The following is a 27,686-nucleotide window of genomic DNA, read 5'->3' on the forward strand; positions in this document are numbered from 1 at the left end:
TTACACAGTGTTATTACTTTGCCAATAGCCGTCCTTTGTTGCATCCTTTTTGAGTGAAATGATCAATAAATGTAATATGTTACACTTTTGGTGAAGTTTCTTGTGTTTCCTGCAAAACTTGAAAAAATGAGTTAGGCGATTATTTTAACAGGGTGACGAATATAAAAAGAATGGTTAAACCTGAAACTGAAAAGGGATGTTGAGCCCAGACTTCGAAAGGCGGGACCAAATAGCGCGTCTATACATGGCGACCAATCAGGTGGCAGTAACGCGTATTAGTCATAAATTATGACCAATCAAATCGAGGAAGAGTAATGCGAGTACCGACTATGTGGTAAACTGACGGTTATTTCTTTTGCTGCTATTTTTGGATAACAATTCAGATAAAAAGCTACGTTTTTGACTATCTCTTCCCCCTACGAATTATGAAGAATATACTGGTTTGATAAAGGCGGATACTATTTGTCGGACATCGGTAAGGTCAAAATGGAGCATCGGTTCTTCCAGAGGTTGGGCTAGCATTAGCACAAAGCTAGCTCTTTCACTTCCTGCCTTTACCAATTAGCTTTAGCCAGCTAACGTTAATTGACACTGTCGAGCCTTTCAGTCTGTGCTGATAGATCATTTGTTGCCATGTAATTTAGGCTCCGTACCAGGATTGATGATTAATTGGCCGTTTCCAGCGTGAAATCCTACTTTACGGTGTAAACTGGGAGGATTTGACAGTGTTGGTCTCACTGATGCTGGGCGTTACACCCCTCTCATCAGGACCACTTCCCTTTGGCAAAGCAAAGCTGTCTACCTCGGGGGCTAACTGTACCGTCAGCCTGTTTATCTTTTGCATGTATTGTCGCAATTATTCAACACGTTGTTTTAGATTTTCTTGCTCAGAGAGGAATGCAGCCAACTTTCACATTTCGTCACCCCGTTAAAATAATCGCCTAACTCATTTTTTCAAGTTTTACAGGAAACACAAAAAACTTCACCAAAAGTGTAACGCATGACATTTATTGATCATTTCACTCAAAAATGATGTAACAAGGGGTGGCTATTGGCATAGTAATAACACTGTGTGTAAATTATGTAACTTAAGAGAAATAAATGACTTAGGCAATTTTTTGAACATGCCTTTGTGACTTAAGCAAGACATGGGAACACGTTATTTTGAAGGTGTCTACATAAGAGTCACACAAGCCTGTCAGAAACATGACATGACAAGTATCATGAGCATTAATGTTACTTCAAAGTGTCATTAATGTTCATGACACATCCCATGTCATGTCACTCTTATGTAGACACCAAAGTCAAGTGTTACCAATATTAATGTCAACAATAAAACACTGATAAACTAAACTGATAACTAAACAATCTCTCTCTAGCTCTTCTTTGCTGGGTTCTTATCTGATGCCTACGAATGTGGCAAATTGTCAAAGAAGTGATGGTCTTAAAGGGGTAAAATCACATGATCTGATCAACTGAGGATGTAGGCGATTTTACCATAGGTGGCCGACGTCATGAGGAGATGATTTAGGCAAAAAAAACAACAATTTTGACAAAAAATGACTTTATTAGGCAATTATTTTAACAGTGTGACGATTTGGGTTTTTGTGATTAGCTTTTTACTAGCTAGAGTGGTTCTTGTTTCATTTCGATTTAACCTTACCTGAGTTAATTTGCTGTACTTTCTTTCTGTTTTCACCAATTTAGTAAGTGTGCCCGGTCTATTGGAAGGATGGACACTCTAATTCCCACCATCAACCGGCTGCAGGAGGTCTTTCTCACAGTGGGTGCAGAGGTCATACAGCTCCCTCAGATAGTCGTGGTTGGATCTCAGGTAAGTCAGAGGGGGGAAAAAGCCTATTCCTACTCTTAACCATTATTTATGACACTTAACTGCTCTCGTCATGTTCCATAACAGAGCAGTGGAAAGAGCTCTGTGTTGGAGAGCCTGGTTGGACGGGATTTCTTGCCTCGGGGATCGGGAATAGTCACAAGACGACCCCTCGTGTTGCAACTTGTTAATGTTGCCCCACTGCAGGAGAGACTGAAGATTGAGAATGGTACATTCACTTTAATCTTTTTTTCATATGTAAAATGAGAGGTGAGATTTTTTGATTATCTTTGAGAATGCAAAAATCAAGTTTTGCATCATATTATGTTTTACTAAATAACAGCATATCATAGTAGAGCAGCAGGTTTATTATTTCTGTCTAGGCATGGAATCTAGTAGAAGTAGTTTTGTATGAATAGCACTTTTGCATGGCACTTTCTTGACCTGTGTGAACTGCCAACCACTCCGTGTAGAGCCTCTCTTTGCTAACATGTAGTTTTTCTTCTTCTTTTTCTTCACTAATCTTTCAGGGGATGGGGCAAAACAAAATGCTCAAATCAGCTACCCAGGTCTCTCGATATTTGTATATAAATCTGACTGTTATGATTATTTGACCTTTTTTTCTGGGAATTAATAGTCATTTATCAGTCAACCATCTATCTGGTAATTGTCTTTGTTCAGCTTCATCATTTCTTTCTAACCTTTTGTTCATTCTGATCATCTGTCCTGCATGCTGTCACTCTATTTGTTTTTTCAGTTTGCATCATTTTTTCCTAAACCACACATTTATTTGCAGACATCTCTGTGAATGTACTTGTGAACTCTTGTGGGTTTTTTTCAGGTGTCAAAGCTGAAGAATGGGGTACATTCCTGCACTGCAAGAACCAGGTACATTTATCTGCATGATTCAAGTGATGTGCTTTCCGCCTTTGTCTTGTGATATGGGCTGAGTTTAGTTGATGCATCATTCTCACACCTTTTTTGACAGGTCTTTGCAGATTTTCAAGAAATTCGTCGGGAAATTGAAGCGGAAACTGAACGCACTTCTGGTGACAACAAGGTGAAAAGAGAATATTGCTGTGAAGTCGTTGATGCTTAAGATTTAGCTTTTTACACAGCATTCATGATTTTCTCTCCATTTTTCCTATCCTCCAGGGAATCAGTCCGGAGCCCATATATTTGAAGATTTTTTCCCCAAAAGTCCTTAATCTCACCTTGGTTGATTTACCTGGAATTACTAAGGTAAACTCTTGATGAGGATGTTTGATTTATTTTCATTTGTCTAACATAATGACACAAGATCCTGATATCGTTTTCATATTTGCAATTACTACAGATTCACAGCAGCATCTGTGCTGTGCTTTCATTAACACCTACTGCTCATTGTTTGCTCAGGTTCCTGTTGGGGACCAGCCAGAGGACATTGAGACACAAGTTCAAGAGATGATCTTGTCCTTCATCTCCAATCCAAACTCCCTCATCCTCTCAGTGTCCCCTGCCAACTCTGATTTGGCCACCTCTGATGCTCTGAAATTGGCTCGTGAAGTTGATCCAGATGGTAGGACATTTTGTACACAGACGCCTCCTCGCGTCAGATTTCATTTTAATTTTCTTTCCTCTCCAACGGTGCCTATTACATAACATGCCTCAAGTAGGAAGGCATTTTGAATTATTAAATGTGCACGAAGAATGCTTTATGGTCAAGTCATTTCAAGCTATTGGACCTGCCAATCTTTACTGTTAAGAGCAATCTGACAGTTAATAGTTGCTTAGAAAAGTGATGCTGCTCTCACGGTGCACTCTGAATAATGGATTGATGGACGATGGGAATCTGCCTGTAATAAATGTCTGGGATGTTGGAAATATGACTTTAAAGTGCCTGTTGTACACTGATGGTGTGCAAGTGTGGGTATCTGTATCTGGGCCCAAATGTTCCCCTGCTGGCCTCATTCCTGTCCCACCAGAGAGCTGCTCCCTTGTTGTCTTCTATGATGCCCTACTGTATGCTTTCCTCAATATAAATGATAAAAACTGGAATTGGGAGGACTGTTGAATGCACAATATGTGATTTTCTGCCACAAGGGGTCTCTCAATGAATCAATAACAAAAGACAGAATTTCAATATGGTCCTGCTGTGTCCTGTAGCACCTGCACTCAGCTTCTCCAGGTTTGAATTCCTTCAGTGAACATCATTCAGAATTTTTAGCAGGTGCCAAATTATCTGCAGAGGTCTCCTCTTCTCAAAAACAAAATGGATCTGGGGCCTCATTTATAAAACTCAAAAAATATTCTGATTTATAAAACATGCCTGCCAGTGTGCATTGTTTTTGATACATCCCTCCTATGCTGCCCTCATCAGGCCTGCTTTAACCATAAATAGTCAGTGAAAAGCACCATGTGAATGCTGATGCATAGAAGTGAGCCTGTTGATCAATGTTTTTTAGGGTGAATCATGGCCAATAATGGCTATAACTGTCAGCACATCCATTGCATGCAAGTATCACTGCAACATTTATAAATTGAGAGCGATCATAGTGATTGTTTCAGACCTTGCCAAAATGATGTGACAGTCAGCGGTACCCCCCATCCTGGGGTATCGTTTGAACGTGTAAATTTGATAGGTGAACACCATTTATGTCGGTTTAGTTATGGTGTCGGTTTCGGCAGTGAGGTGCTCTCTGCGTCTGATAGCGGAGAGCACAGCAGTGGGCACTGCAGCAGTTTTACACACAAAAACTATATGAAAACTGAAATCATTGGGATAGTGAGAAAGTGCTTATGAATTATAGGCAGACTTTTATTTAAGATTTAAGTAGGCTCATATATTTTGCCATTAACAAGGTGACATATTATACCTTTAACTTTGTGTGTGTGTGTGTGTGTGTGTGTGTGTCAGGTCGTCGTACACTGCTGGTGGTCAGTAAGCTGGACCTGATGGATGCAGGGACTGATGCTCTGGAGGTCCTTCTGGGTCGAGTCATTCCAGTCAGACTTGGAATTATCGGGGTGGTTAACAGGTTTGCAGAAATACATTTTTTATTGTTTTCTTTTAGTTCAGCTATGTTGTTTATTTAGCTCAATATTGCAGGAAGCTGGATAGTTATTACCGTGTTCATCTGATTATACTCCCTCTCTCCCTAATTGGTGATCTTGCTAGGAGCCAGCATGACATCAATACCCAGAAGAGCCTGGAGGACACCATGAAGGATGAGCAGGCTTTCCTGCAGCGCCACTACCCCTCGATCGCCTCCCGCTCTGGCTCACGCTATCTAGCCAAAACTCTCAGCAGGCTGCTTATGCATCACATCCGGGACTGCCTGCCGGAGCTCAAGACCCGAGTGACGGTGCTAAGTGCCCAGTACCAGACGCGGCTCAATGGCTATGGCCAGCCAGTAGAAGACCACAGCGCAACCCTGCTGCAGATTGTCACCAAGTTTGCCAGTGATTACTGCAACACCATTGAGGGAACAGCCACGCACATCCAGACCTCAGAGCTGTGAGTCTGACCTTTTTATCAAGCCTTTTTATCGTAGCAGGATCTTTATTGAACAGCAAATGCTTTTTTTCTGACGATAGCAGCTTTTGTTTCATGTTTTAGTGAATGGCCTCTAATTTTCTAAGGTTGTCATCTAATTTTAGTTTGAAGCGAGACTCAGCAGTTTACTTGCATTGGTTCACAATGTAAATCATGAGGTTAATGTCCTTGGGGTAATGTAATTGTAAATTACGGTGGTATCAGCATCTTCTGTTGGCGCCCTCATCTCTACAGCTCTCTTGCACAAGGAGATTAATTCATGTAAATAAGTACGGAGCAAATATTGACCTTTTTTGGATGACTGCATTTAATTTTGCTGCGATTAACATTGCTGACACACAGCGCTGAGAAACCGCGTCAGTGTCACAGCTGAACCCATCTCTTCCACAGCTGCGGGGGAGCACGGATCTGTTACATATTCCATGAGACCTTTGGGCGCACTTTGCAGTCCATCGACCCCCTGGGAGGACTGACTGAGCTTGATATCCTTACTGCCATCCGCAATGCTACGGTGAGTTTCTCCCGACTTCTGTTTGTGTAATTAGTTCAATCCAAATTCTGGTCAAGCTCTCTCGTTTGGGGGAATAGCAGGTAAATTGTAGATTGGGTGTCTGTATGTGATTTGCCCTGCAGGGTCCGCGACCAGCACTTTTTGTGCCTGAGGTGTCCTTTGAGTTGTTGGTGAAGCGGCAAATTAAGCGTCTGGAGGAGCCCAGCATGCGCTGTGTAGAGCTGGTACATGAAGAGCTGCAGAGGATCATCCAGCACTGCTCCTCCTTTAGCACACATGTAAATCAAAAGAATATGACACATTTTACACTTGATTGTCTTTTGTAACTTAGTTCATTTTGGGTAGTATTAATTGTGACAGCACCATGTTAAGAAAGTTCATCTTTGTCTTTTCAAGGAGCTTCTGCGATTCCCAAAATTGCACGATTCCATTGTGGAAGTAGTGACTGGATTACTGAGGAAGCGCTTACCGATTACTAATGAAATGGTAATCCACTGCTTAGCTTAGTTAATCTGCCATACTAATTATAATAACTAACAGCCAAGTCCTATTAACTGCCTGAGATTTATTCTGCTTTTTCCTTTAGGTGCACAATTTAGTATCAATAGAGCTCGCCTACATCAACACAAAACATCCAGACTTTACGGATGCGGCGCAGGTCTCTGCTTCTGTCAACAGTCAGCAGGTAGTTATTTGTCCCGTACAGCAGGTTGTTATTCTGCTAAGGTAAACAGCAGACGTTGAGTCCTGTAAAGCCTTAACCATTATGTTTCACATCCAAGCATTAGAGCCTCCTTTAAAGTTTGCAGTAGAATTCCAGACTCAGCCAAAATTGCTTTGACCCTGTGACTTCCTCTGGTTTCTTGCTGTCAGGCGGAGGGCCCTGATGGAGGGAAGCGTTGGAAAAATGAGAAGGTTGCGGAAGAGAGACTACCAGCTGCAGGCTTTGGCAGTCCCAGCAAAGGCCAGGCCATTAACCTCCTTGACACAGTGAGTGGTGGGATTAGCAGAAGGACAAAACACTTAGTAGTGAATACATTGCACACTGTCAATGTTTTACTTTGTTTCTCTCTCTCTCTCTGCCAGGCGGTGCCCGTATCCCGAAAGCTTAGTGCGAAGGAGCAGAGAGATTGCGAGGTCATCCAGCGCCTCATCAAGTCCTACTTCCTCATTGTCCGCAAGAGCATCCAAGACAGGTTCGACTGGAACAAGTCCAGAGCACCTGGGGGAGGGGGGCACATTTTCTCCTTGTTTCCTCTTCTTTCTTTTCAGTTGTTGTTAGCGATTTTTTAATTTTGTCCTGGGGCTGTGTCCACAGTGTTCCCAAGACAGTGATGCACTTCCTGGTGAACTTTGTGAAAGAGCATCTGCAGAGTGAGCTGGTGGGTCAGCTTTATAAACAGCGACTGCTGCAGGAGCTGCTCATTGAGTCACAGGACACGGCACAGCAGAGGACCGAAGTTGCTCAAATGCTCCAGGTAAAATTGGCTGATGCGTTTGCTCTCTGAATAGGTTCTGAGCAGGAAGCCGGGCAAGTGCTTTCTTCTTTTTCTTTTACCTACTATTTTAAAGCCAGCGACTTAACTGCTCTCTTTATGTTTTTTTTTTCTTTCTCAGGCACTCAAAAAAGCTAATAACATCATCTCTGAAATCCGGGAAACCCATCTTTGGTAGCCAGAGGAAAAGAACAATTCCCCTGTCATAGGATCGCTTTGAGAGTATGAGAGTGTATGTGAGTTTACAGCACAGAGAGAGTGTGTGTGTTTGTCTTATGTGTGGCAGCACCACTGTTTTCTCATGGACCAATGACCGTAGCACATTAAGATCTACTTTTTTCATGTCAGCTGTCGCCCTGACCGGTACACTGGGGCTGTTGCTTTTCACTGTGAAAGTTGTGTAACAAAGCAATTGATTAAACACTCAGGCCGAAAGTGTTACTGCAAAGTTGGTATGTGAAAGACACAGCCGCGAACAAAATCCTCTTGCGTCATGTTATTATAAAACGTTTGTTGGGTGGTAAGATTGTTGCTGTAAATGTAAAATGTTGATTATATGTGGAGTATCTAAGTTGTTCTCTAGGGTTTTTTTTATTTTTTGGAACAAAATGTGTTCACACTGTACAATTCCACACTTTCCAAAAAACCTGGGTTTCCCCTGAGTCCCTTTAGCAGGTGCTAAAACTATGTTGGATTACTGTAGATGTGTTTCAACTTCAGTCCCCTTTGTTGGAGCACTCACTGGAGATGGAAATGAAGTGGAAATCTAATTCAATCAATGCTGACTGCAATGCAACGCTGAAACCAGAACACAGTCATTTACAGAAATTACAGGTTGAATACAGATTGTTTTTCCAACTCTGTAGTGCTAATCAATATCAAGTTTATTTCCCAGAGCCAGATTTACATATCAGCCCCTTTACACTGTTAACTCTACTGCACTGAATTTCTAGTTTTGTGTGCAGTCATAAACGAGGAAACCAAACATTCCCTACTACATTATCCTCTTTTTAGAGGTTTGTAGGAGATGAGTCAGACAGCTATAGTATCCAGAGTGTATATACTATAGTATTTAGAAAACAGAAATGATTAAAATGTATAAGAATAGTCAGGAGATAATGTTTTATGGGTAGGGTGCTCCATCATTTGTTAGATTTTAGATCCAGATGGAGGGACTCTAATGTTCTGTAGCTTCTCTTTATTCCCTCGAGCCATTTGTTTGCCGGTTTCCGCTGTTAATGATACAGAGAGATAAGATAGTTCCCTATTATTGTCCCTGTCCAGTTGTAAGGACACTGCTCCAAGGATGAGAAACTCAGTGTGCAGATACCTCCTGCATGCAGAGCCATTTGCTTCTGTGCCAATTATAATCTCATTGTGTAATATTGCTAGACGTGTAAAAAAATATTCATCTTTTTCCATCTGTTCCCAACTTAGGTTGTTGTTCAGGCAGATTCCTCCCCCAAAGTGCTATATCTATTAATATGAATCTCCTCTAATAACCAAAACAAATAGTTATCCTATAAACATTAGGCTTTTTCAGGAAGATCTGCCTTAAGGGTGACCATCAAACAGCAACACTTCTGACTTCTTCTGCTGTGATCAGGGAGCAAACACAACATCCTGTCAGTCTTTCTGAACGCCCTGTGTAAGTTTGCATGTGTGTGTTCAGTATGCATGTGTGGACGTATGAATGGCTGATTTATGTATATTTTGTATTATTTAAATGTACATTATTATCATGTGTCAACTGCCTATGAGTTCTTGCCTGCCAATGTTTGTGATACATGTTTACTGAATGAAGTCTGTTGGGATCAGAAGGACTCATTAAACCCTAACAAAGGACACTGTACAGAGTCTCTTCTGGTGTTTTTGACGACATGCACTTATAAGAATTGATCAGTTTTCATAAGATCTGTTTGTTGTCTTCCACAGTGCCGCAGCAGTAGATGCAATTAGACTCACTCTGCTTCACTTTATTGATCTCAGGTGACTGGAAAAGTCTGTTCGGTCACAGCTGCACCAACAGGATGAAGATGGTCTCCTGAAGGGTGCCAACACACACATATTAACTGTGACATGAGCAGCAGACGCTAAAAGCTGTTTTCTTTGTGTTTGATTCACACGCCTGCTGTGGAAAGAGCTACATGGAGTGAAACTTCACTTCAGAGTTATCCGTTCCCATTTAGATGATGGAGTATTTGACTTTCAATGTCAATGCAATCGAAGCTAAACCTGAGCAGAGGTGGAAAAGTGAGGTGATGGATGAGATCAATGTGGCTGTAAGAGCGGAGAGCTGGTCATTAATGTTAGATGAGAGTGAGCGAGGGCACTACAGCCCAGGAGAAAGAATTATTTGCACATGTCAAATCACACCTGAATTTACGAACTCCACAAAATATTAGCAGTACACACAGTCGTGAGTTTGCTTCTCCAACAGAGTGCTAGATTAAATAGATTGATTTAAAGTGAGAGCATTGTGTCTGCAAAGAAGAAAAAAAAACAGGACTTTAATTTAAGGTGATTATTTTAAATTGCCTGCACTTTGTCTCCCACTGTAGCCAGTTACTGTGATCACCCTCTTATAACACACCCCACCTCCCCACCGACTGAGACTAGACGAGACCATACCAACTCTGACAGCATGGTAGGGGCCTCGGCTGCAGCATCGTGACAACTACATCATTTTGGTCACGTCAAACAAGCTGAATTAAAGTGGAACAAGCCAGAGGCACGTTTAGATATTTTTTATAAAATCCCTCCAGGCTCTCCCGCCGCCCTCCAGTGATTCAGAGAAGGTTTTCTGACTGCATTCCCCTCCTCGGATCTCTTTCACCGGTGAGCCATTCAGCAGAGCAAGCTGAACAAAGCCATGGGAGAGAGAGAGAGGAGCTTCTGGGAAGAAATGTCTCTCACTGACTCTGTCGCCTGGACAACCGGGTAAGAGAGGAGGGGAGGGTGCACGAGAAAGGGGAAGAAAACAACACATTATTAACTGCTGAGATTAGAAGATTCTTGTGGAGTGTGTGAGGGGGGGGGGGTGGATTTGTGTCATTCTCTTCTGTGTGGGGGGTTTCCCCGTTGTCTCTCTCTTGATGAGTTATTAACTATGAAATAAAGCAGTGCACGATTTCTTTTTTTCTTCCACACCAGAGCATGGAGGAGGTGAAATTGCAGTGCACAAGTTCGGCACATTACAAGTGGACCCAGTAGGCCTGAACGCTCCACCTGTAATTCTCGTCTCATCAGGTAAGACTCTCCTCAATGTTGCAGGCATTTGCTTTGATAGGCATCCATTTGTTTCTGTTGGATTTATTGATACAAATATTAATTACTGAAGGCAGTAAACTGCAGTTATCTAGGGATTGCAAAAGAAAGTAAAAATAGATTAACAAATCAATAAAAAGCTCATCCCATCTGCTTGTAGATAGCTCAGAATCCAAGCCTTGTTCATCAGAGTAACTCTGAAGTTTGGGGAATTAAGCTTCATTATGTGTTTGAATGTGTTGCTTTGTATGCTGTGAGAAAAACAAACTATCATCACTGTAGTATGGGGATTATTTACAACATTTTATTCAGAAGAGTGGGAGAAATTGCATGATACAGCCCCAGGATGCTTCGCACACTCCGTACACACAGCTTTGCGCTTCCCTCAGTGTGAGCATGAATTCATCGACAATGAAAAAATGAACAGCGTTGTTAGGTGCAAATGGATCTCGAGAGTTTGACTTGAACTACGGACTCCTGATTCACAGTGCGTAAAGGAGAGAAGGCACGTCCGCTATGAACATACTGCTGAGCGCTCATGCATAAGGAATATATTCATAGTGCACTCGTGGTGAAATCAATGCCCCTTTAAATGAGGTGGTATGCTTGCTGAGTTTACACCAGGCTGGATGTGTGTGGGGCAGCAGGCAGCATGTGATATCCATATTGGATGAGATGGAGAGGAGATAAAACTGAGGAGGGTGGGGTTATTTTTAGCTGCTGTCAATAATGAAGGTAACAAATCTCTCACCTTTGTGGACAAGATGGAGACATGGGGAAAAAAAAGGCAGCAAGACTGAAGGAAGGAAAAAGGGCAAGTGAGTGAGGGATGACGAGGATGAGAGAGATGTTGAGAGAGATTATTATAGGTGAAGGGTTCAGGCTCACAGCATGCTGGGATTGCTCGGAGCTCCCACCTCAAGTCCCCGACACAATCCAGAGATGAAGTGGAGGGTAAAAATGCTGACACTCTGCTTATTCATGTTTTTGTGGGAGAAAAAATACATACGAAAATCTGATCTAGTGGAGTTCACGGTTCACCCTCCCTTTTCTTTACAACTGGCTGAACATGACATATAAGACAAACACTGCGCATCAAATACGGCTGTACATGCAGGCAGGTACAGCATGACTACCTGGGTGGCAAAGTTCAGAATTGAGTCTTACATGAGGCAAGGTGAGGTTTATCTTTTCAAGCGATAAATACAAAATTTCATACCTCAACAACTGCAAATAGATGTTCACTCCGGGCCTGTGAGTGCATTTATCTATCTCAATTTTGAGGGTAAAACTCCATTATAGACGAAGAAACACAGCCCCTTAATATAGCCTGAGCCATAAGGGAGACGGCGTTTATTCCAATAAATACAGAAAGCGGGATGCCAAATTACACTCTATTTTTAATCCACACCTGCACAGGGTTTTAAACCGACAATGTTCTCTTAATCTTTGCAGAAAAATAGTGGTGTTGAACAATTCTGTGAGCTTGTAAACACATTAGTCATACCAGGCTCTTCACCGCTCGCAGTGCCTTACAGCTGCACACCGCTCATAATTATTGTACATGAGGTGCAATGCTCTGGTATGCAAAGAAGCGTTAGACTCATCAAGGAGAGAGAAAAGGATGTGTCCCTAAGGCCGTGCATCACTGTAGTTATCTTTCGTTGACTGTACCTGCATGCTGTCTGCTGCAAGGCAAACAGCAGGCAATAGAGGGTTAGTATACAGCACTGAGCTCTGCCTTGATGTCTAAAAGGCACTAAGTTTACATATCAGTCACTAATGAGTTTCTCAAACTGTCAGACTTTGACATCTGCACCTCTCATCAGTCTGTTTTGATGTTGAAACGGACACAGAAATGAAGCTGTGGAGATCTGCCTCTAGTCCTCTCATTTAGCTTTTTGCCATGAATATTAAGCAGTAAAAAAGCACAATTTCTTTTCACAGATTTTTGAGGTGCCGGTCGTTTATTTGATGAGTGACGGTTTGGTGTTTGTGTGTCTTCAGTCATTCCCCAGGCTCTTCTTTCCCTCCATTCCACTTCTCTCATCATCTTTCTGTGCCCGTCTGCGTGCCTCCTCTCATCTTGTGTTGATGAGAGCACCATCATCAAAACAAGCTGGAGAGGCAGAGATGATGAAATGTAACAGGATTACAATAATCTAATTACCAAAGATGTATTCCATTTCATTTACTCTGAATGCACGTTTAATATCTCACGTATTTCTGAAAGATTTTGTCACATAATTGGTCACATTACTTGGACAGAAATATGTTTGAAGAGGAAAATAAGGCGGCTTTCATTATGGCATTATGGAAAACAACATAATTACGCTCATTTTGAAATAACAGCCCACGATGGGTGCAGATAACCAGTAATGATGCCACCAAATTACAGCCTTTGAATCGGAAAACAAATTAGTCTCGACCGATATGGGATTTTTGAGAGTGATACCAATATCGACTGCAGCGGGAAAACATTCACAAATTATCAATACAATGGCTGATGTTGTTAATTTTAGAGCTGGAATGAAAATAGAAAGAATAAACAGAAGTAAATTATATAGCTTATGTAAACGATATGTCTGTAAAGTGACAATATTGGCCGATAAAATCAGTTGACTTAGTTGGGCTCTAAAACATTTCCTTTCCTTGTTATTTAAGACATAAAAGGAACTGAGATCCAAAAGTAACAATAACAATAACAATAATAAGAATAATCAGATGATTTCATTGAGGTAGTATATCTCCTTCTCTGTTTTCACACTTTCAAACCAAACTCCCCAACACCATCAATTAATTTGTCCTCTAACAGAGCAGATTCACATTCACAGTGCGTGGGCAGATGCTGGTCTGCTGCTCTCCCATTAAAAGGTGCACTGGTGTCCTTGTCTGTGTGGTAGGATGACATGGTGATTAATAAAAGGAAGTGTTGTGCAGATTTAAAAATGGCCCCAAATAAGCCTTTTTTCACAGAGTATTAGGCACAGTGGAGCTTTTGGTTTCCAACTCAACAGGCTTTCTTATCTCTTCTATAAAAGGCAAAATGGAGCGTAAAACTACATTAGCATATGTAAGTCCAGTGAATTTGAGAACTTTGAACATTGTCTTCCTTGAAAAGTAACAACGTCTGGAGCCGAGGCTGTTAATGATGTGGCCATGAAACACATCCATGAGATGCTCCTTTACAAATGAATTGGTGCCTTTGTGGACACAGTGACCGCACACAAGGTGATTTTCTCCAGCAGCACATTTTCTCCTTTAGCTCTACCATGAAATAAAGTTTATTCAGGTGTAAGAGCACAAACGAAAATCTCATAAATCAACAAGCCTCCAGTTTATTTCAGCTTCAGGGTTTGTCTCTCAAGAGTCTTTCTTCTTTGCTTTCTAACTCTGAGAAACCTAATCATTTCTACAAATATCGATTACATGGTATAATTTGTAAATTCTTCGCTTTTATGATGGATTTCTCACTTCAGCTACAGAGCTGAGTGCAGCTATCTTTTACACATAATCAAGATTCACTGTCTTACCTGGCTGACCTTAAAGCATTGCTCTAAAGAGAATAGATAAATTGCTGCAGTTAGCGGGCTCACTGCCACTTGAATGCAAACTGCAGTATCTGGTGTGTAGAGGAGAAGGAAAAAAAGTGTCACCTATTGACACTATTATTCAAAGGCTGCCCATCACAGGAGATAACCCCCCCCTTATTCCACAACTCTAATATCCCACTCGCTCTTCTTGTCAGTAATTAGACAAGTGAGATGATTTAATTTGCTGCAGCGCAGACACAGCTACTGTTGATATGTAGAAAGCCACCAGCAGACTCTCTCGGGGTGATAATGGCTCGCACACGCTGACAGAGAGAAGAATTAAATCACAGCTTTTAACCTGTCTCACCCCAAAGCTTTTGTGATCAGCATCTCAAAGCGGGACTTAGCCAACCATTTTCTCTTATAAGACCTTGAGGAAAAAGGTCTCCCCTGCTCAATTTTCCCCCTGTGATCTGCCAGTGAAAGTCCTGTCGGCAGCTGCTTGAGGACAGACTTAATTCTCACGTCCTTGCTTGCTGAGTGCAACTTTTGGAAGTTACCTTGTCCTTCATTTTGTCTGATGTTCATGTCAACAACCGGCAATTGAAACATCTATTTTGTGCTCCTGCCCGTGGAGAGAAAGGGGTGTTACTTTAAATGAGCAATGATCAAGTGGTGTTATGTGTCCCTGACAGGTGCCAGCATGGATGTGGAGGATGACGAGCCGCTGCTATTTCAGACCAGCTGGGGAGGGGAGGAAGATGAGTTGGAGGAGCAGGAGGAAGAGGATGGAGTCGCACATGCAGCAGGACAGAGCTGTTTCTCTAGGGTGTGTGGACTGTGGAGGGCAGTGGGGTGGGTGTACACACAGCCCTGGGCCAGTGGAGTGGTTTTAGGGGTAGTTGTTTCACTACCATGTGCCCTGTTTGCCTACATGCTCCTCTACTGCCCTCCTCTGGACATAGACCTCTCCTACAGTGCCTTCGAGGTTCACAGTCACTTCTCTGCCGAGCGCTTCGACGCCCTCACGATAGCTGTAAAGTCTCAGCTGGGATCCTGGGACAGACGTAGGCGAGACTTAGATAATAGCGAGTCTGAGGCCCTGCTGGAGCTTCTGAAGGAGAGACTGAGCAGACAGGGAGTGTTCAACAGGACAGATAATGAGGGCGTAAGGTCCTCCACTCTTCAAAATGACACTTTACATGCAGGAGATGATCAAAAGACAGAGGCCTTGGAGAGCACAGATAAAAGGACAGTGCTTGATTTGGCTCAGGAGGAAATGAAGAAGCACAAGAACTCAAATCACAGAGCAGAGGAGGAAGCAGGGACATCATGGGATGGAAATTCTTCTTCGCCGCTCATTAGGAGGCGCAGGTTTGCGCCCAATTACTACCTGCAGAGCCAGGCCCTGTGGAGGATTGAGCTGGTGTTTGTTGCTCAAGGGGAAGGCGATCGCAACATCTTCACCCCTGAACGCCTGCAGACGATTCACCACGTGGAGCGGCTGCTCATGCAGCACCCACAGTTTCATCAGTTTTGCTGGAAGCCTCTGGAGATGTTGAGGGATCTGCCTCTGGGACCATCCTACTGCTCCCCACCCAGCTCACTCCTGTCCTACCTGTACCCCAGTGAGAGAGGAGGGAAGATATACTATGATGGCATGGGCCCAGATCTTGCTGATATTCAAGGTGAGTCCACTGTGAAGAAACTAGAAAATAATAGCTATACATTAAAGAGTCCTGCTAACAGTGGTGATTTATATATTCCCAGGTTCTCTGAGTCTGGCCATCACCCACCCACAGTTCTACTGGTATGTGGATGAGAGTCTGTCCCCCGAGCATCTCTCCTCCTCCCTTTTACGCAGTGAGATTCACTTCGGAGCACCTCTACCTTCCTACTACTCCCTGCAGGACCGAGCTCACGAGCAGAGATCTCGCTTCAAAAACTTTGTCGTTCAGTATGCAGACATCCTGGCCAAGCAATCTACCAGGTGCAATATTGGCCATTCATTACACTACATCAATATTCCTTGTAGTGGTTTAGTTTGCTGCAATATAGCGATATGATTTATGCATTACATATAATTTGTATCTGCTCCCAGCCAAGTGAAAGTGTTGTACGGGGGAACTGAGCTGTTTGATGATGAGGTGAGACACACCTTCCACAATGACATGATGCTGGCTGTCATCAGTGGAGCCTGCATTACTCTGCTCGTCTATGTCCTTACCTCTTTTTCTGGTACAGTATGACCTTCTCTTTATTCCACTTGTATTAATGTGTTCATTTCTCAGTTTTAAAGTAAATTCTTGGCTTGCATATCAATGTTTACAAGCTCCTTGTTGTTGTTTTTTTGTCTCTGCAGTGTTTCTGACTTTCTTCGGACTCGCCAGCATTGGACTGAGCTGCCTGATGGCTCTTTTCTTGTACCATGTTGTCTTTGGCGTGAGGTACCTAGGCATTCTCAATGGAGTCGCAGCCTTTGTTATTATTGGTATTGGTAAGGGAAAATAAATGCCCAATTTTTATTTTCTTTTTTTACATTTGGGGAAATACTCTTTTTTTTTTCTTGCTGAGAGTTAGATGAGAAGAAGCACTCTCATGTCGGCTTGTTAAATATGATGCTAGAGGCAGCAGCTGCTGAAGATTGAAATCTGTGGAAAGCAGCTTGCATGGCTCCGCTACAATGATAAAATCCTCATCAACTCATAGCACCACAAAAGGAGCAAATATTTACATGGGTGTAATGTTTCCATTACATACCTGTGACTACTGCAGTCATTTTTATTGTCTCATTGTAGCCTCTCCCACTAAAAACAAAAGCCAGATGTTGGTGGGTGTAGTGGGCTTTTTGTCCAGTGGGAAAGGGGCTCAATTAAAACGTTATATTTTGTTTGCTTAATCTATGCAAAAAAAGTGTAAAAACACATTTTGGTTAAGCAGTGGGGTTTGTGCAGGAATATTTCTTGGACGTCCTTATGTCTTGTCACCACTGGGCCAAGAAATAGTCCTGCACATAAACCCCATAAAATAATGTCTTCTAGCAGTTGTAGACGTCAAGCTACCAGCTGCTAGTGCTTCACATTTACTGTTCAGACATGTGAGTGGTATCAGTCGTCTTATCTAACTAAAGAATGAAAAGAAAAGTGTATTTCCCAAAATGGCAAACCCAAAATTCCTTCAAAGCTTGAAAAAAACGTCTTTTTCACAGTCCATTTGCCATAAAATGTAATAAAGCAGCTCTTTTGTTCTCTCACTGTTGCTCAGGGGTGGATGATGTATTTGTGTTCATCAGCACCTTCAGACAGGCTTCTCATCTGCGTCAACCGCAGCAGCGAATGATCTACACAATTAAAACAGCTGGTCGAGCTACTTTCCTCACCTCTTTCACGACTGCTGCTGCCTATGCTGCCAACACCTTCTCTCAGGTAATCATAGAGGAGAAATGCAGCCATTAATAGGATCTGTACAGGGAGTATAAATGACTCCCCTGCAATGGATGAATAGAAGTGCCTCTCTCAGCAGACACCATTTTCATGTGATAAGCACAAATTAAATGTTTCAAGGTCCTTCACACTGTGCTTCGTTTCACTGACACTTAGATCCCAGCCGTGCATGACTTCGGCCTATTCATGGCCCTCATTGTCAGCTGCTGCTGGCTTTGGGTTTCTGCCCTGATGCCCGCCGCCCTGTGTATCTGGACTCAGTGCGTGGTGGCTCAGGAACACGCCTGGTTGAATTGGTGAGGCATTGTTTCCTTACTATTTGTGCAATTTTATTTGTGCATGCTGTGCGAGACACCACGGGAGCATTGTAATCCCTTCAGCTGTCTGTCTCCCTAAACTGTCTCCTCCCTCTGAAGCTGGAAGCTGTTTTCAGGCCTGTCAGCGAGCCATGGCCCTTTGTCAGATGAGGATGATGATGTGGCGCTCCTGTCAGTGGAGATGGAGCCAGGTGAGATTATTATCGTGAAAGGGAATGAGTCTAGGTTGTAAAACGTTGCTATCCATACACCACAAAGCCCCCTGTCTTTGTCTCACCCAGGCTCCTGTGACACAGACGGCGATGCGGCCATTCTTTCCCTGTCAGTGGAGACACCTCTGTCCCCTTCAGGGCAGCAGCACGTGGGTGTGGTGAGCACAAATCTCCGATGGGCCCTAAAACACTTAGTGGCAGAGCCAGTTGTGGAGCGACGGAAAGCCGTTCTTGGTGAGATTTGATATAAACTCTGAGAACTCACTTACTTGACACGGCAGTTTATTCTCAAGAAAACCTAAAAAGATCAGGGAGATATTTCTCTAGTTTGGTTTCACAGATATTGCCAGCCAAGATCTTGATCTATGATTTAGACATGAGATTAACCTCCAACTCATCTGAGTCTGCCCTGAGGAGATTTAGCCTGTCAGAGGAAGAGCAAGTGCCTATCACAAAGTATTCATCCTCCCTCTTTTAGGGAGTGACTGTGATTGATCCTTGCTCTTGATCTGTCTCTCAGCTGCTCTATCTACTCCATCAGACCCTCCTCTCTGCCATCATTTATCATTGTCTTCCTGTCGGCCCAGGTGTCTTCCTCCTGGTTCTGCTCTTATCTGCCGGGTGCTGCGGTCTCCTGAGGCCAGCCACTCACGCCCCCCTTCTTTTCCGCCGGGACACAAACCTCCAGACTCTGCTGGCTCTGAGGAGCAACCTTAGCGGCCAGGGCATCTCCTGCCCCATGTGCTCAGGTGAAACTGTGATAGAAACACACCAGTTAACTGTCTTTTAAAGCCTATAGATGGCTCAGTTGTAGCTCTACATACTGGTAAAATATGAAACTAGCGGACGTAAGTAATCCAGTGGTAACAACCATGTTGTGATATCTTATCAGCAAGTGGGCTTAATAATGCTCTAAATTAAGACAACATTTTGGTGAGGGAAAACCGGCCATTTTCAAAAGGGTCCCTTGACCCCTGAAGATATCTGAATGAAATTGGGTGTTATGGGAACCCACAAGTCTCTCCTTTACAGACTTTCCCAATGCCACTTTATCCTAGTCCCATGCAGTTTGGGGGAAAAAAACATACAGTTTTTCTCATGCAGTATAATATATATATATATATATATGTATGACTGGAAAACTGAGACTCTTGTGGATTCTTGTATTAATCTCTGATGATGTTAGTCCCCATAGTAGCCATTTCATTGCAATATGACTACACTTTCAAAGTTCACTGTATTTACTGTATTATCTCACTGTATTAAATGACCTGTTGTGACCTCTAAGATAATCACAACCCATGAAACAGAAGTGCAGAAAGTTTTTGAAACTAAATCACAGGTTAGATTTTTCTATGCTGTTCCCCACGTTTTTAGTGTCTTAATGTGATATTGAGGAACTGATGAGGGATTTTTGACCAATTTTATCACTTCTCGCAAGGTAAAAATGTGTTAATTTAACACCAAATTTGTGTAACAGTTTATATTACCCCAAAATTGCTGCAACAACTTAGGAAAAAAAATTAGCGTGGGAATGGCCGTCATATACATTATAATTTTCTAAGCCTATTGCATGCTTTGTTCTGCAGGTGTGTTCATGGAAAAGCCCCATCCTTTGTACACCCACACATCCGCATCAGCATTCAAGTTCTCTACACATCAGCAGAACCCAAGCACAACTACTTTCGCTGCTCCTCGGAGCTCAGGAAAACCAAATTCAAGCACTAACCAAACAGGTAAAACATTCAGTACATAAAAAGCTTCCTCTTTATTTCAAACCTCTCCTCATTTATAAAATATTTTACTCTGTGCTGTGCTTTTTTAGGCTCTTTAATTACAGTGTACATATCAATGTTGGACCTCGGAGCCTCTACAACTCTTTACCGCTTCTCCCTCAACACCAGCACTCCCTCACCGTGGAAGCTGTGCAGCACAGAGCATGAAGAGGTGTCATCATTTCAGGTCAGAGAGCAAAAAAAGTAATAACAGTAATATAATTAGCTGTAATGTTATGTCTCCCTACTGTGATATGGGCCACTAAAGCGGCTTATAACTTATCTTGTTTTATCTGAATAGGCTTATAATCAGCCCCGAGGCAATTACACCACCAGAATGACAGTGTGTGTTTCCCATGTGTACCACCCATACCCCAGCTGGATGATGACATCCACCTCATGTGAACTCCGTCATGGCTGGACGCCAGAGTTTTCCTTTTATGTAGCGTCATCTCTGCAGCTGCACAGCAGGTGAAACACAAATGAAAAAAGATCAAAGCATAAGTTAGATGGTCTGTCATGTTGTTTTAGTGGATAATCTGTCATTTCTGCTCTGCTGTCCCCTCTTAGAAAACTATGCTTTGCCCAGCGCCGCCTGAGACCTCATCCCAGCCGCGTGTGTGTCAACCCGCCTGGCTGCGGGATCAGTTCTGGGCCTGATGGACCCACAAAGGGAACCTTTTATATTCCTCTTCCCAGTGGTGAGTTAGCTGCTGTCAGAAATAATCATTAACGGCTTATAGCGGCGGTTTGTAAGCCCATCAACAAATCTATTTTTTCACTCCATGTGTCACACGGCTGAAATGTCTTTTTCATTTTCATGTTGAGTCTTAAAAATACATGCAGTGATATAACACTTTTATCAAATATAGCCTCTTAAAGTGGCACCGTCTGAACCCACTGGAGGATTTTCCACAGTGCTCCTGTTGTACACATATTTTTACACTGTATAAATAAATGCCTGTTGAGAGATTTCCCTCCGGTTCTATTTTCAAGATCCCTCTTCTGCTGCCAAAACGAAGCTATCCAAAACGTTTGGCTTCAACCCATGCAGTGGCGGTGCATGTGGCCACCCAGCAGTGCGTCCTCTGGTTGACACCGGGGCAATGGTATTTGTTGTCTTTGGCATCTTGGGAGTCAACCGAACTGAACACAGGGACAACCACGTTATTGGAGACATGGTGAGCCTCACACCTGTTTCAGTGTATCTCAATAATCATCAGAAATATTTTAAATGATATTATCATGTGGTTGACATTGTGTTTAATTCTCTCCAAAGGGCAGCATTATTTTGGACCCAGACTTTGATGTTTTCCAGGAAATGGGGCATCTTTGCAAAATCTGTAAAGCCATTAGTGCAAACACACAACTTGTGAAGCCGGGAGGAGCGCAGTGTTTGCCTTCAGGTAACACCCAGTAACACACCTCAGAGTGTAATCTTTTTATTTTGGCATAAAATACCATATAACAATAATTAGAATCTTTTTGCAGCTAAAGCGGTTGTCTAATTGAATAATTGATCAACCAAAAATAATCCATCAATTCAATTGTTAAAAGAGCAGTGTGCAGCATTAAGTGACATCTAGTGGTGAGGCTGCAGATTGCAACTAACCGGCTACCTCTCTGCTCACCCCTCCTTTTCCAAGCATGTAAAGAACCTATGATGGCCCCTCCAGTAACATAAAAACATGAAAGCCCCTCTCTAGAGCCAATGTTTAGTTTGTCCGTTCTGGGCTACTGTAGAAACATGGTGAAACATGGCAAACTCTGTGGAAGAAGACCCACTCCCTATTTAGATATGAAGGGCTTATTCTAAGTCTATGAAAACACATTAATTCTTAGTTTCAGGTAATTATTCCCTTGTGAAAACATGATTATTATATTCCATTTTCCCATAATATCCACCTAAATCCTACACATTGCTCCTTTAAAGTCATTTTTAAGCAAAAGTGCCAAATGTGCACTGGTTCCAACTTCTTAAATGTGGAGACTGCTGGTTTTCTTATTGCTTTTTAATAGCAGATTGAGTATTTTGGTTTTGGACTGTTGGTTGTACATAACATCAATATGCTAATTTAGAGATTGGGAAATTGTAATGGCCATTTTCAGTTTCCTGTTATATAAAACTAAGAATAAACTAGGACTGCAAGCAGTACTGAACGGGCCCTCGTAGTACACGCGTGTCGGGGCATACTGCCGTTGGGGTGTGTGCGTTACAGGGGCCAGTCTATACCACCCCTATGAATTTCATTGCCTTAAGTGTTATAGTGTGGCCACGGTACCAAATATGAAATTAGACTGCCACCACAGTGCCAGCTAGGGGCCGATCAATAAAACCTAAAAGGGTTATCCTCAGGAGGGCATTGACAATAATTGTACCAAGTTTTGTATAATAATGCACAAACTATCCCTTTAATCCTCATACAGTATCTGAAGGAGGACTCTTAACTGATATGTATAAGTTAAAAGAGGCAGGTAGCAATGGTGGAAAGTAACTGTACATTTACTCAAGTACTGGACTTAAAGTAAAATTTTGAGGTACTTTTATGTACATTTTATGTAACTTTATATACTTTATATAACTTTACATTCCACTACATTTTGAGACATATATTGTACTTTTTACTCCTCTACATTTAGCTGACAGCTTTAGTTACTTTTCAGGTCAAGATTTAAAATGAAAAACATGATACATTTAAAATGATTACCCATTTTTATAAATTAAACCACTTAAAAGTTTATTAGGTAGTTAAAATTAGCGGAGTGGAGTCATTTCACAGTGTGGTATTAGTACTTTTACTGAAGTAAAGGATCTGAATACTTCTTCCACCACTGTCCTTTTTACTTCTTTACTTTTTTTGACTTTTTTTTTTTACTTCTCTTGCCTTTTTTTTTTACTTATTTGCGGGGGTTTTATTTTTTTTATTTTTTATTTTTATTTTATTTTATTTTATTTTATTTTATTTTTTTAATTTTTATTATTAAAAAAAATATATATATTTTTTTTTTCTGCGCAATGCATGTGCATTGTGCTTCTGCGCAATGTGCAATGCATGTGCATTGTGCTTCTGCGCATGCGCAGAAGCACAGCGGGGCCGCGCATGCGCAGAAGCGCGGTTAGGCCGCGCATGCGCAGGAGGGGAACCGGTGTGTATGTAGTGGAATATAAAGTTATATAAAGTTACATAAAATGTACATAAAAGTACCTCAAAATTTTACTTTAAGTCCAGTACTTGAGTAAATGTACAGTTACTTTCCACCATTGCTACCTGCCTCTTTTAACTTATACATATCAGTTAAGAGTCCTCCTTCAGACACTGTATGAGGATTAAAGGGATAGTTTGTGCATTATTATACAAAACTTGGTACAATTATTGTCAATGCCCTCCTGAGGATAACCCTTTAAGGTTTTATTGATCGGCCCCTTGGTGGCACTGTGGAGGCAGTCTAATTTCATATTTGGTACCGTGGCCACACTATAACACTTAAGGCAATGAAATTCATAGGGGTGGTATAGACTGGCCCCTGTAACGCACACACCCCGACGGCAACGTCTCATTGAAAAATAAAAACTCAGTCAACCAAATAGTAAAGTGGTCTAGCAGACTGATTGGTGAGCCACAGCTCAATGTGGAGACCTTGTACACAAAACAATTACAGCGCATTACTGGTTCAATTTTAAATGACAGTTCCCATCCATTGCTCACTGCTCGGGCCCTAATTAGCCAATGGGGTAATGAAATAATCACTAGTTGCAGCTCTTAGCCCTTATTTAAGACACAAAACTGGGATATAATATGCTTAACAACTGGGTAAAAAAAACACTCCAATGCTAAGCTAATGGCCTTTCTTCTGTCTCCTTCAGGTAATAAACTGTCATCTATTCTGCCTCTGCTCCATCCTGAGTGTCACTCTCTCCCCGAGCCCAACCTGCTCCCGGGGCAGCTCTCCCACGGAGCGGTGGGAATGCACGGTGGCAAGGTCCGCTGGCTGTCCATGGCCTTTGAGTCTGTGAGTTCCTTCATCTTTCAGCTTTTCATGTTTCCCACATCACAGAGCAGCAAATTTCCAGTTCTCTTTCAGCTGGTGCCATGTGTAACACTCTATCTCTCTGCTCCCAAGACCACATACAAGGGCAAATCCTCCTTTCAGACCTATTCCGACTTCCTTCAGTGGGAGAACTTCATCCAGGAGCAGCTCGCCACCCTCCCGCAGTCCTCTGCTCTGCAAAGGGGTTTCCAGACCTGCGAGCACTGGAAGCAAATCTTCATGGAGATTATAGGTGAGTGAGAAGTGCCTGTGTGTGTCAAAGATAAGTGTTTTTTTCTTGCAAACTGAAGAGGAATCAATCCACAGGAGTGAGGGAGAGTAGCAGCATGTACAAATCTGATCGTATACTGCTCTCTGGTCTGTTTGTAGGTGTGGAGAGTGCCCTCTGGAGTCTTCTGCTGTCTCTGGCCATCTGTGTGGCAGCTGTGTCCGTGTTTACTGCACATCCTCTGCTGCTGCTCCCAGTGCTCATAACCATTTTAGGTAAGGGATGAAAAATTGTTTGTTCAGGTTTGGAAATTACTTGTTTAGACACTCAGAAATTGATTTTAAGGGGATATATCGTACTAATTTTGAGGTCAATACTTGGGTTTCTGCTAGAACATGTTGTCCACACATTTTTGGACATGTGTTCTGATCTAGGCAGCTCACAAAAAAATCACCAGGTTGTCCTATTTCACAGTTTTTGGGCTGGCCCTCCAGATACCGAAATGTATGCGCACAAGCACTGAAAAACTGACTTTTCATAATATGCCCCCTTTAAAATGTCAGAGTTTTTGGCTTTCAACAGGAGTGATCTGTCTGGTGGTGGCAGTTATGTATTGGCTTGGTTGGGAGATGGGAGCAGTGGAGGCCATTTCTCTGTCTATACTTGTGGGATCTTCAGTGGATTACTGTCTGCACCTGGTGGAGGGATACCTGCTGGCCGGGGCGACCATGCCCTCTACGTCTGGTTGTAATTTGGTACGCGTGTAGACGTTTGTTTCAGCAATTATAAGCAATTATAAAACTTCCACTGCATATTTTCTGTTTAAGCTAATGACTAAGATTTTGGATTTAAGTATACAATACAGGTGAATAGGGTCATGTTTTAACTTATAGATATCACCACAAACTTCCCCAGTTTGTTATTTACATTGAGACAATTTTTCCTGAAATTTTATGTTTAGATATGCAAATAAGGTGTTAACTCATTAAATATATACCAATTTGCATTTATTTCCGGGACATAAATCTGAACATTGGATCAAGCAAATTTCAAATGTATTACATTATTTTGTTAATATATTATATACGTTTTTTACTGAAGGAAATCAGAAAATACTGTCAAAACAAAATTTGATCACAGAGTATTCAATATAATTCATAGCAACAACAAGAAACAACACATAATATTGTGCAGGAGAGTGGGAACTTTCTAAAGATGCCTGTGATGACTATATATGTTTTGGATGTTTTCTTTCCACTATTCTAAAAGAAGACATTTCATAGGAGAAAAATAGCCCCAAACCTCAAAATTGATCAGTGCATGAAAAAACAATGTTTTTCCCTGTAGTAGTGCCCTGAAGGCTCATGAATATAGAGGAGCCGCTTCTCCTATTAAGCTGTGTTTTGCTTGCAGGAGCCTGGGGCCGAGAGGCAGAGGCGGACCCTGGAGGCAGTGAACCATGTGGGTGTTGCCATAGTGTCCAGCGCCGTCACCACAGTGATCTCCACAGTCCCTCTCTTCTTCTGTGTCATTGTGCCTTTCGCCAAGTTTGGCCAGATAGTGGCCATTAACACCGCCGTCTCCATTTTGTTCACCCTGACCGTGACTGTGGCCATGTTGGCGTGCATGGCCCCCGCGCGGTTCAGCAGACCCCCCGGCGCTGTGCTGAAGGCCAGCTTGGCTGTGATGGCGGCGGCAGCCTTGGGAGCGGCTCTGTGCTGGGTGGGAGGACAGCTGGGAGCGGTGGCCTGGCAATCCATCAGCACGTAAACACAACCGTCCGCCAACTCACACTGATGTCAGATAGGGGAGTTCCTCTGTACGCAACACTATGAGAACTGTACGCACTCAGTTTTACTCCATGTTTGGCAGGAATATCAGATCAGGAAATGATCTGGTTCTTTATAGCACAAAGATGTCAGAATCTATTACTTAATTAGAAGTCTTTTCTCATCAGAAAATCCATATTTTTCACTTGTATTGATCAGTGGATTGTAAGTACTATATTGTAAATGACAATGTGACTCACAGAAGTGGGTTGACGTGATGATTCAGCTGAGGTATTTATTCGATCTGATAGCGTCTTCACCCTAGAGGTGGGGATGATTGAGAAATCATTGAGAAACTCTGGCTGAGTCACAGATTTTAATAGTGTAACTCATTGAGTTGTGAAGGGCCGCCGACTGTTCTGAACACCGGCAGGGCGCCGCTCTCTGACGTCCATGACTATAAGTGTTACTGGTTCCCATGATTCATGAACATCTTGTGTAACATCACTTTTGTTAGATTTTCTTTTTTGTGTGTGTTTTCTTAGTTGTTAATTGAATGTGTTCTCTGCCACATTTGTAACAAAGGTTATGATGTCCTGATGTGGGTGGATTAAAAGTTGTACTAGTCAAGTTTTTACCGTGCACAGTTTTGTTAAATGTAATGTAAAACGTTTCGGTATCTTCCTCTCACACATTCTGAACTGAACTTTTGATGCTGCCAACACACACTTGTTCTGAAGAGTTGTGTATACCAAGACTTACCACAAGATATCACCCTCTTTTCTGACCCTTTCACATGTTTATATGTTGGAACTCAAACAGCTTCAACATCTCTATTTTTGTTATTAACGCCAACTGAAAGAGACCTCTTGTCAGCTCCTCAGGTGTACCCTCTGCACGTCCTCCGCCTCACTCCGAGGCTCTCACTGTGTCCAACTCTGCTCTCTCCTCTGCTCTCACACAAATTTAGAGCACCACTCAAACACCCATCGACGCCAGCTCCAGTCTGCCCCGCAGTGAGGATGAGGGCCATTTGTCAAACCGCATAACACAATAATGGTAAGGGAGAGGTACTGACTCAATTGCGGCAAGAGCAGTAAATTTCTGTTTAGTGTGTGTGTTTCTTGTGAATGTCAAATAAAACAGGTGCAGAAAGCAGTGGGTCTTTTGTTTTGTGAAAGCTCAGCACGGTTTTCTTCTGCATTGTTATGTAACGGAGCAGCGGAGCAGGATGAAAACCTGTCACTTTTTGCCTTCAGTCACATCGTTACTGGGAGAGCTACAGCAGCCGGCGTCACATCTCCAGTTGGCTGTCTTTAATTATTCATGTGAATCGGCTCAGATTTTACATCGAATTGCAGCGCATGAATGTTTCATGTTGGTCATTAAACAAAAGGACGACTGTTCTACATACAGTGGCAGTCCTGCTCATCGTGATGGAAACAGAACAAATATTTTAAGTGAAAAGCAGGAAAAAAAACACACTGGCAGACTTTTGTTCCAGAGAGTCCTCTGTGTTATTGTACAGCAGCAGCAGCAGCACATTTATAATGATGCAGTCCAAAAAGAAAACTGTGTTGCCAATTTAAAGCACATTTCCTCCACCATTGGAGGAACTTATATAGAGTCTGAATGTCAGTTAACATTTGTTTAAATGTGAAGGTGATTTTCACAGTACCACATCTTGTGAGGAAATCACATTTTCCTGTAAATAAGTATGTGTAGCTGTTGTATATAGA

The 27,686-nt window shown here is 42.3% G+C and overlaps 2 protein-coding genes across 3 annotated transcripts; both read left to right on the forward strand.

Moving 5' to 3' along the window:
• Window positions 1-313: 313 nt before the first annotated feature.
• Window positions 314-9,225, forward strand: si:dkey-32e23.4 (dynamin-1-like protein). Of its 2 annotated transcripts, XM_059337660.1 has the most exons (18): window positions 314-475; window positions 1,708-1,834; window positions 1,919-2,060; window positions 2,362-2,400; window positions 2,673-2,719; window positions 2,820-2,891; window positions 2,987-3,073; window positions 3,227-3,389; window positions 4,728-4,848; window positions 4,989-5,327; window positions 5,757-5,877; window positions 6,000-6,155; window positions 6,274-6,363; window positions 6,464-6,562; window positions 6,751-6,867; window positions 6,964-7,073; window positions 7,196-7,355; window positions 7,495-9,225. In XM_059337660.1, the coding sequence occupies exons 2-18, from the start codon at window positions 1,733-1,735 to the stop codon at window positions 7,549-7,551; spliced, it is 2,022 nt and encodes a 673-aa protein (XP_059193643.1). In that variant the 5' UTR covers window positions 314-475; window positions 1,708-1,732; the 3' UTR covers window positions 7,552-9,225. The 2 variants fall into 2 exon arrangements, with proteins under 2 accessions (XP_059193643.1, XP_059193644.1); XM_059337661.1 differs by lacking the exon at window positions 2,362-2,400.
• Window positions 9,226-10,439: 1,214 nt separating this feature from the next.
• Window positions 10,440-26,896, forward strand: disp3 (dispatched RND transporter family member 3). The gene is made up of 21 exons (XM_059338126.1): window positions 10,440-10,622; window positions 14,869-15,861; window positions 15,944-16,163; window positions 16,275-16,411; window positions 16,536-16,670; window positions 17,438-17,598; window positions 17,773-17,912; window positions 18,033-18,124; window positions 18,215-18,379; window positions 18,733-18,894; window positions 19,735-19,881; window positions 19,971-20,107; window positions 20,222-20,391; window positions 20,491-20,621; window positions 20,917-21,101; window positions 21,200-21,326; window positions 23,786-23,931; window positions 24,043-24,202; window positions 24,340-24,453; window positions 24,761-24,933; window positions 25,592-26,896. Exons 2-21 carry the CDS (start codon window positions 14,877-14,879, stop codon window positions 25,946-25,948), a joined length of 4,044 nt encoding a protein of 1,347 aa, XP_059194109.1. The 5' UTR covers window positions 10,440-10,622; window positions 14,869-14,876; the 3' UTR covers window positions 25,949-26,896.
• Window positions 26,897-27,686: the final 790 nt, after the last annotated feature.

This window comes from Centropristis striata, chromosome 7, assembly GCF_030273125.1.
Source record: "Centropristis striata isolate RG_2023a ecotype Rhode Island chromosome 7, C.striata_1.0, whole genome shotgun sequence".
NCBI classification, from domain to species: Eukaryota; Metazoa; Chordata; class Actinopteri; order Perciformes; family Serranidae; genus Centropristis; species Centropristis striata.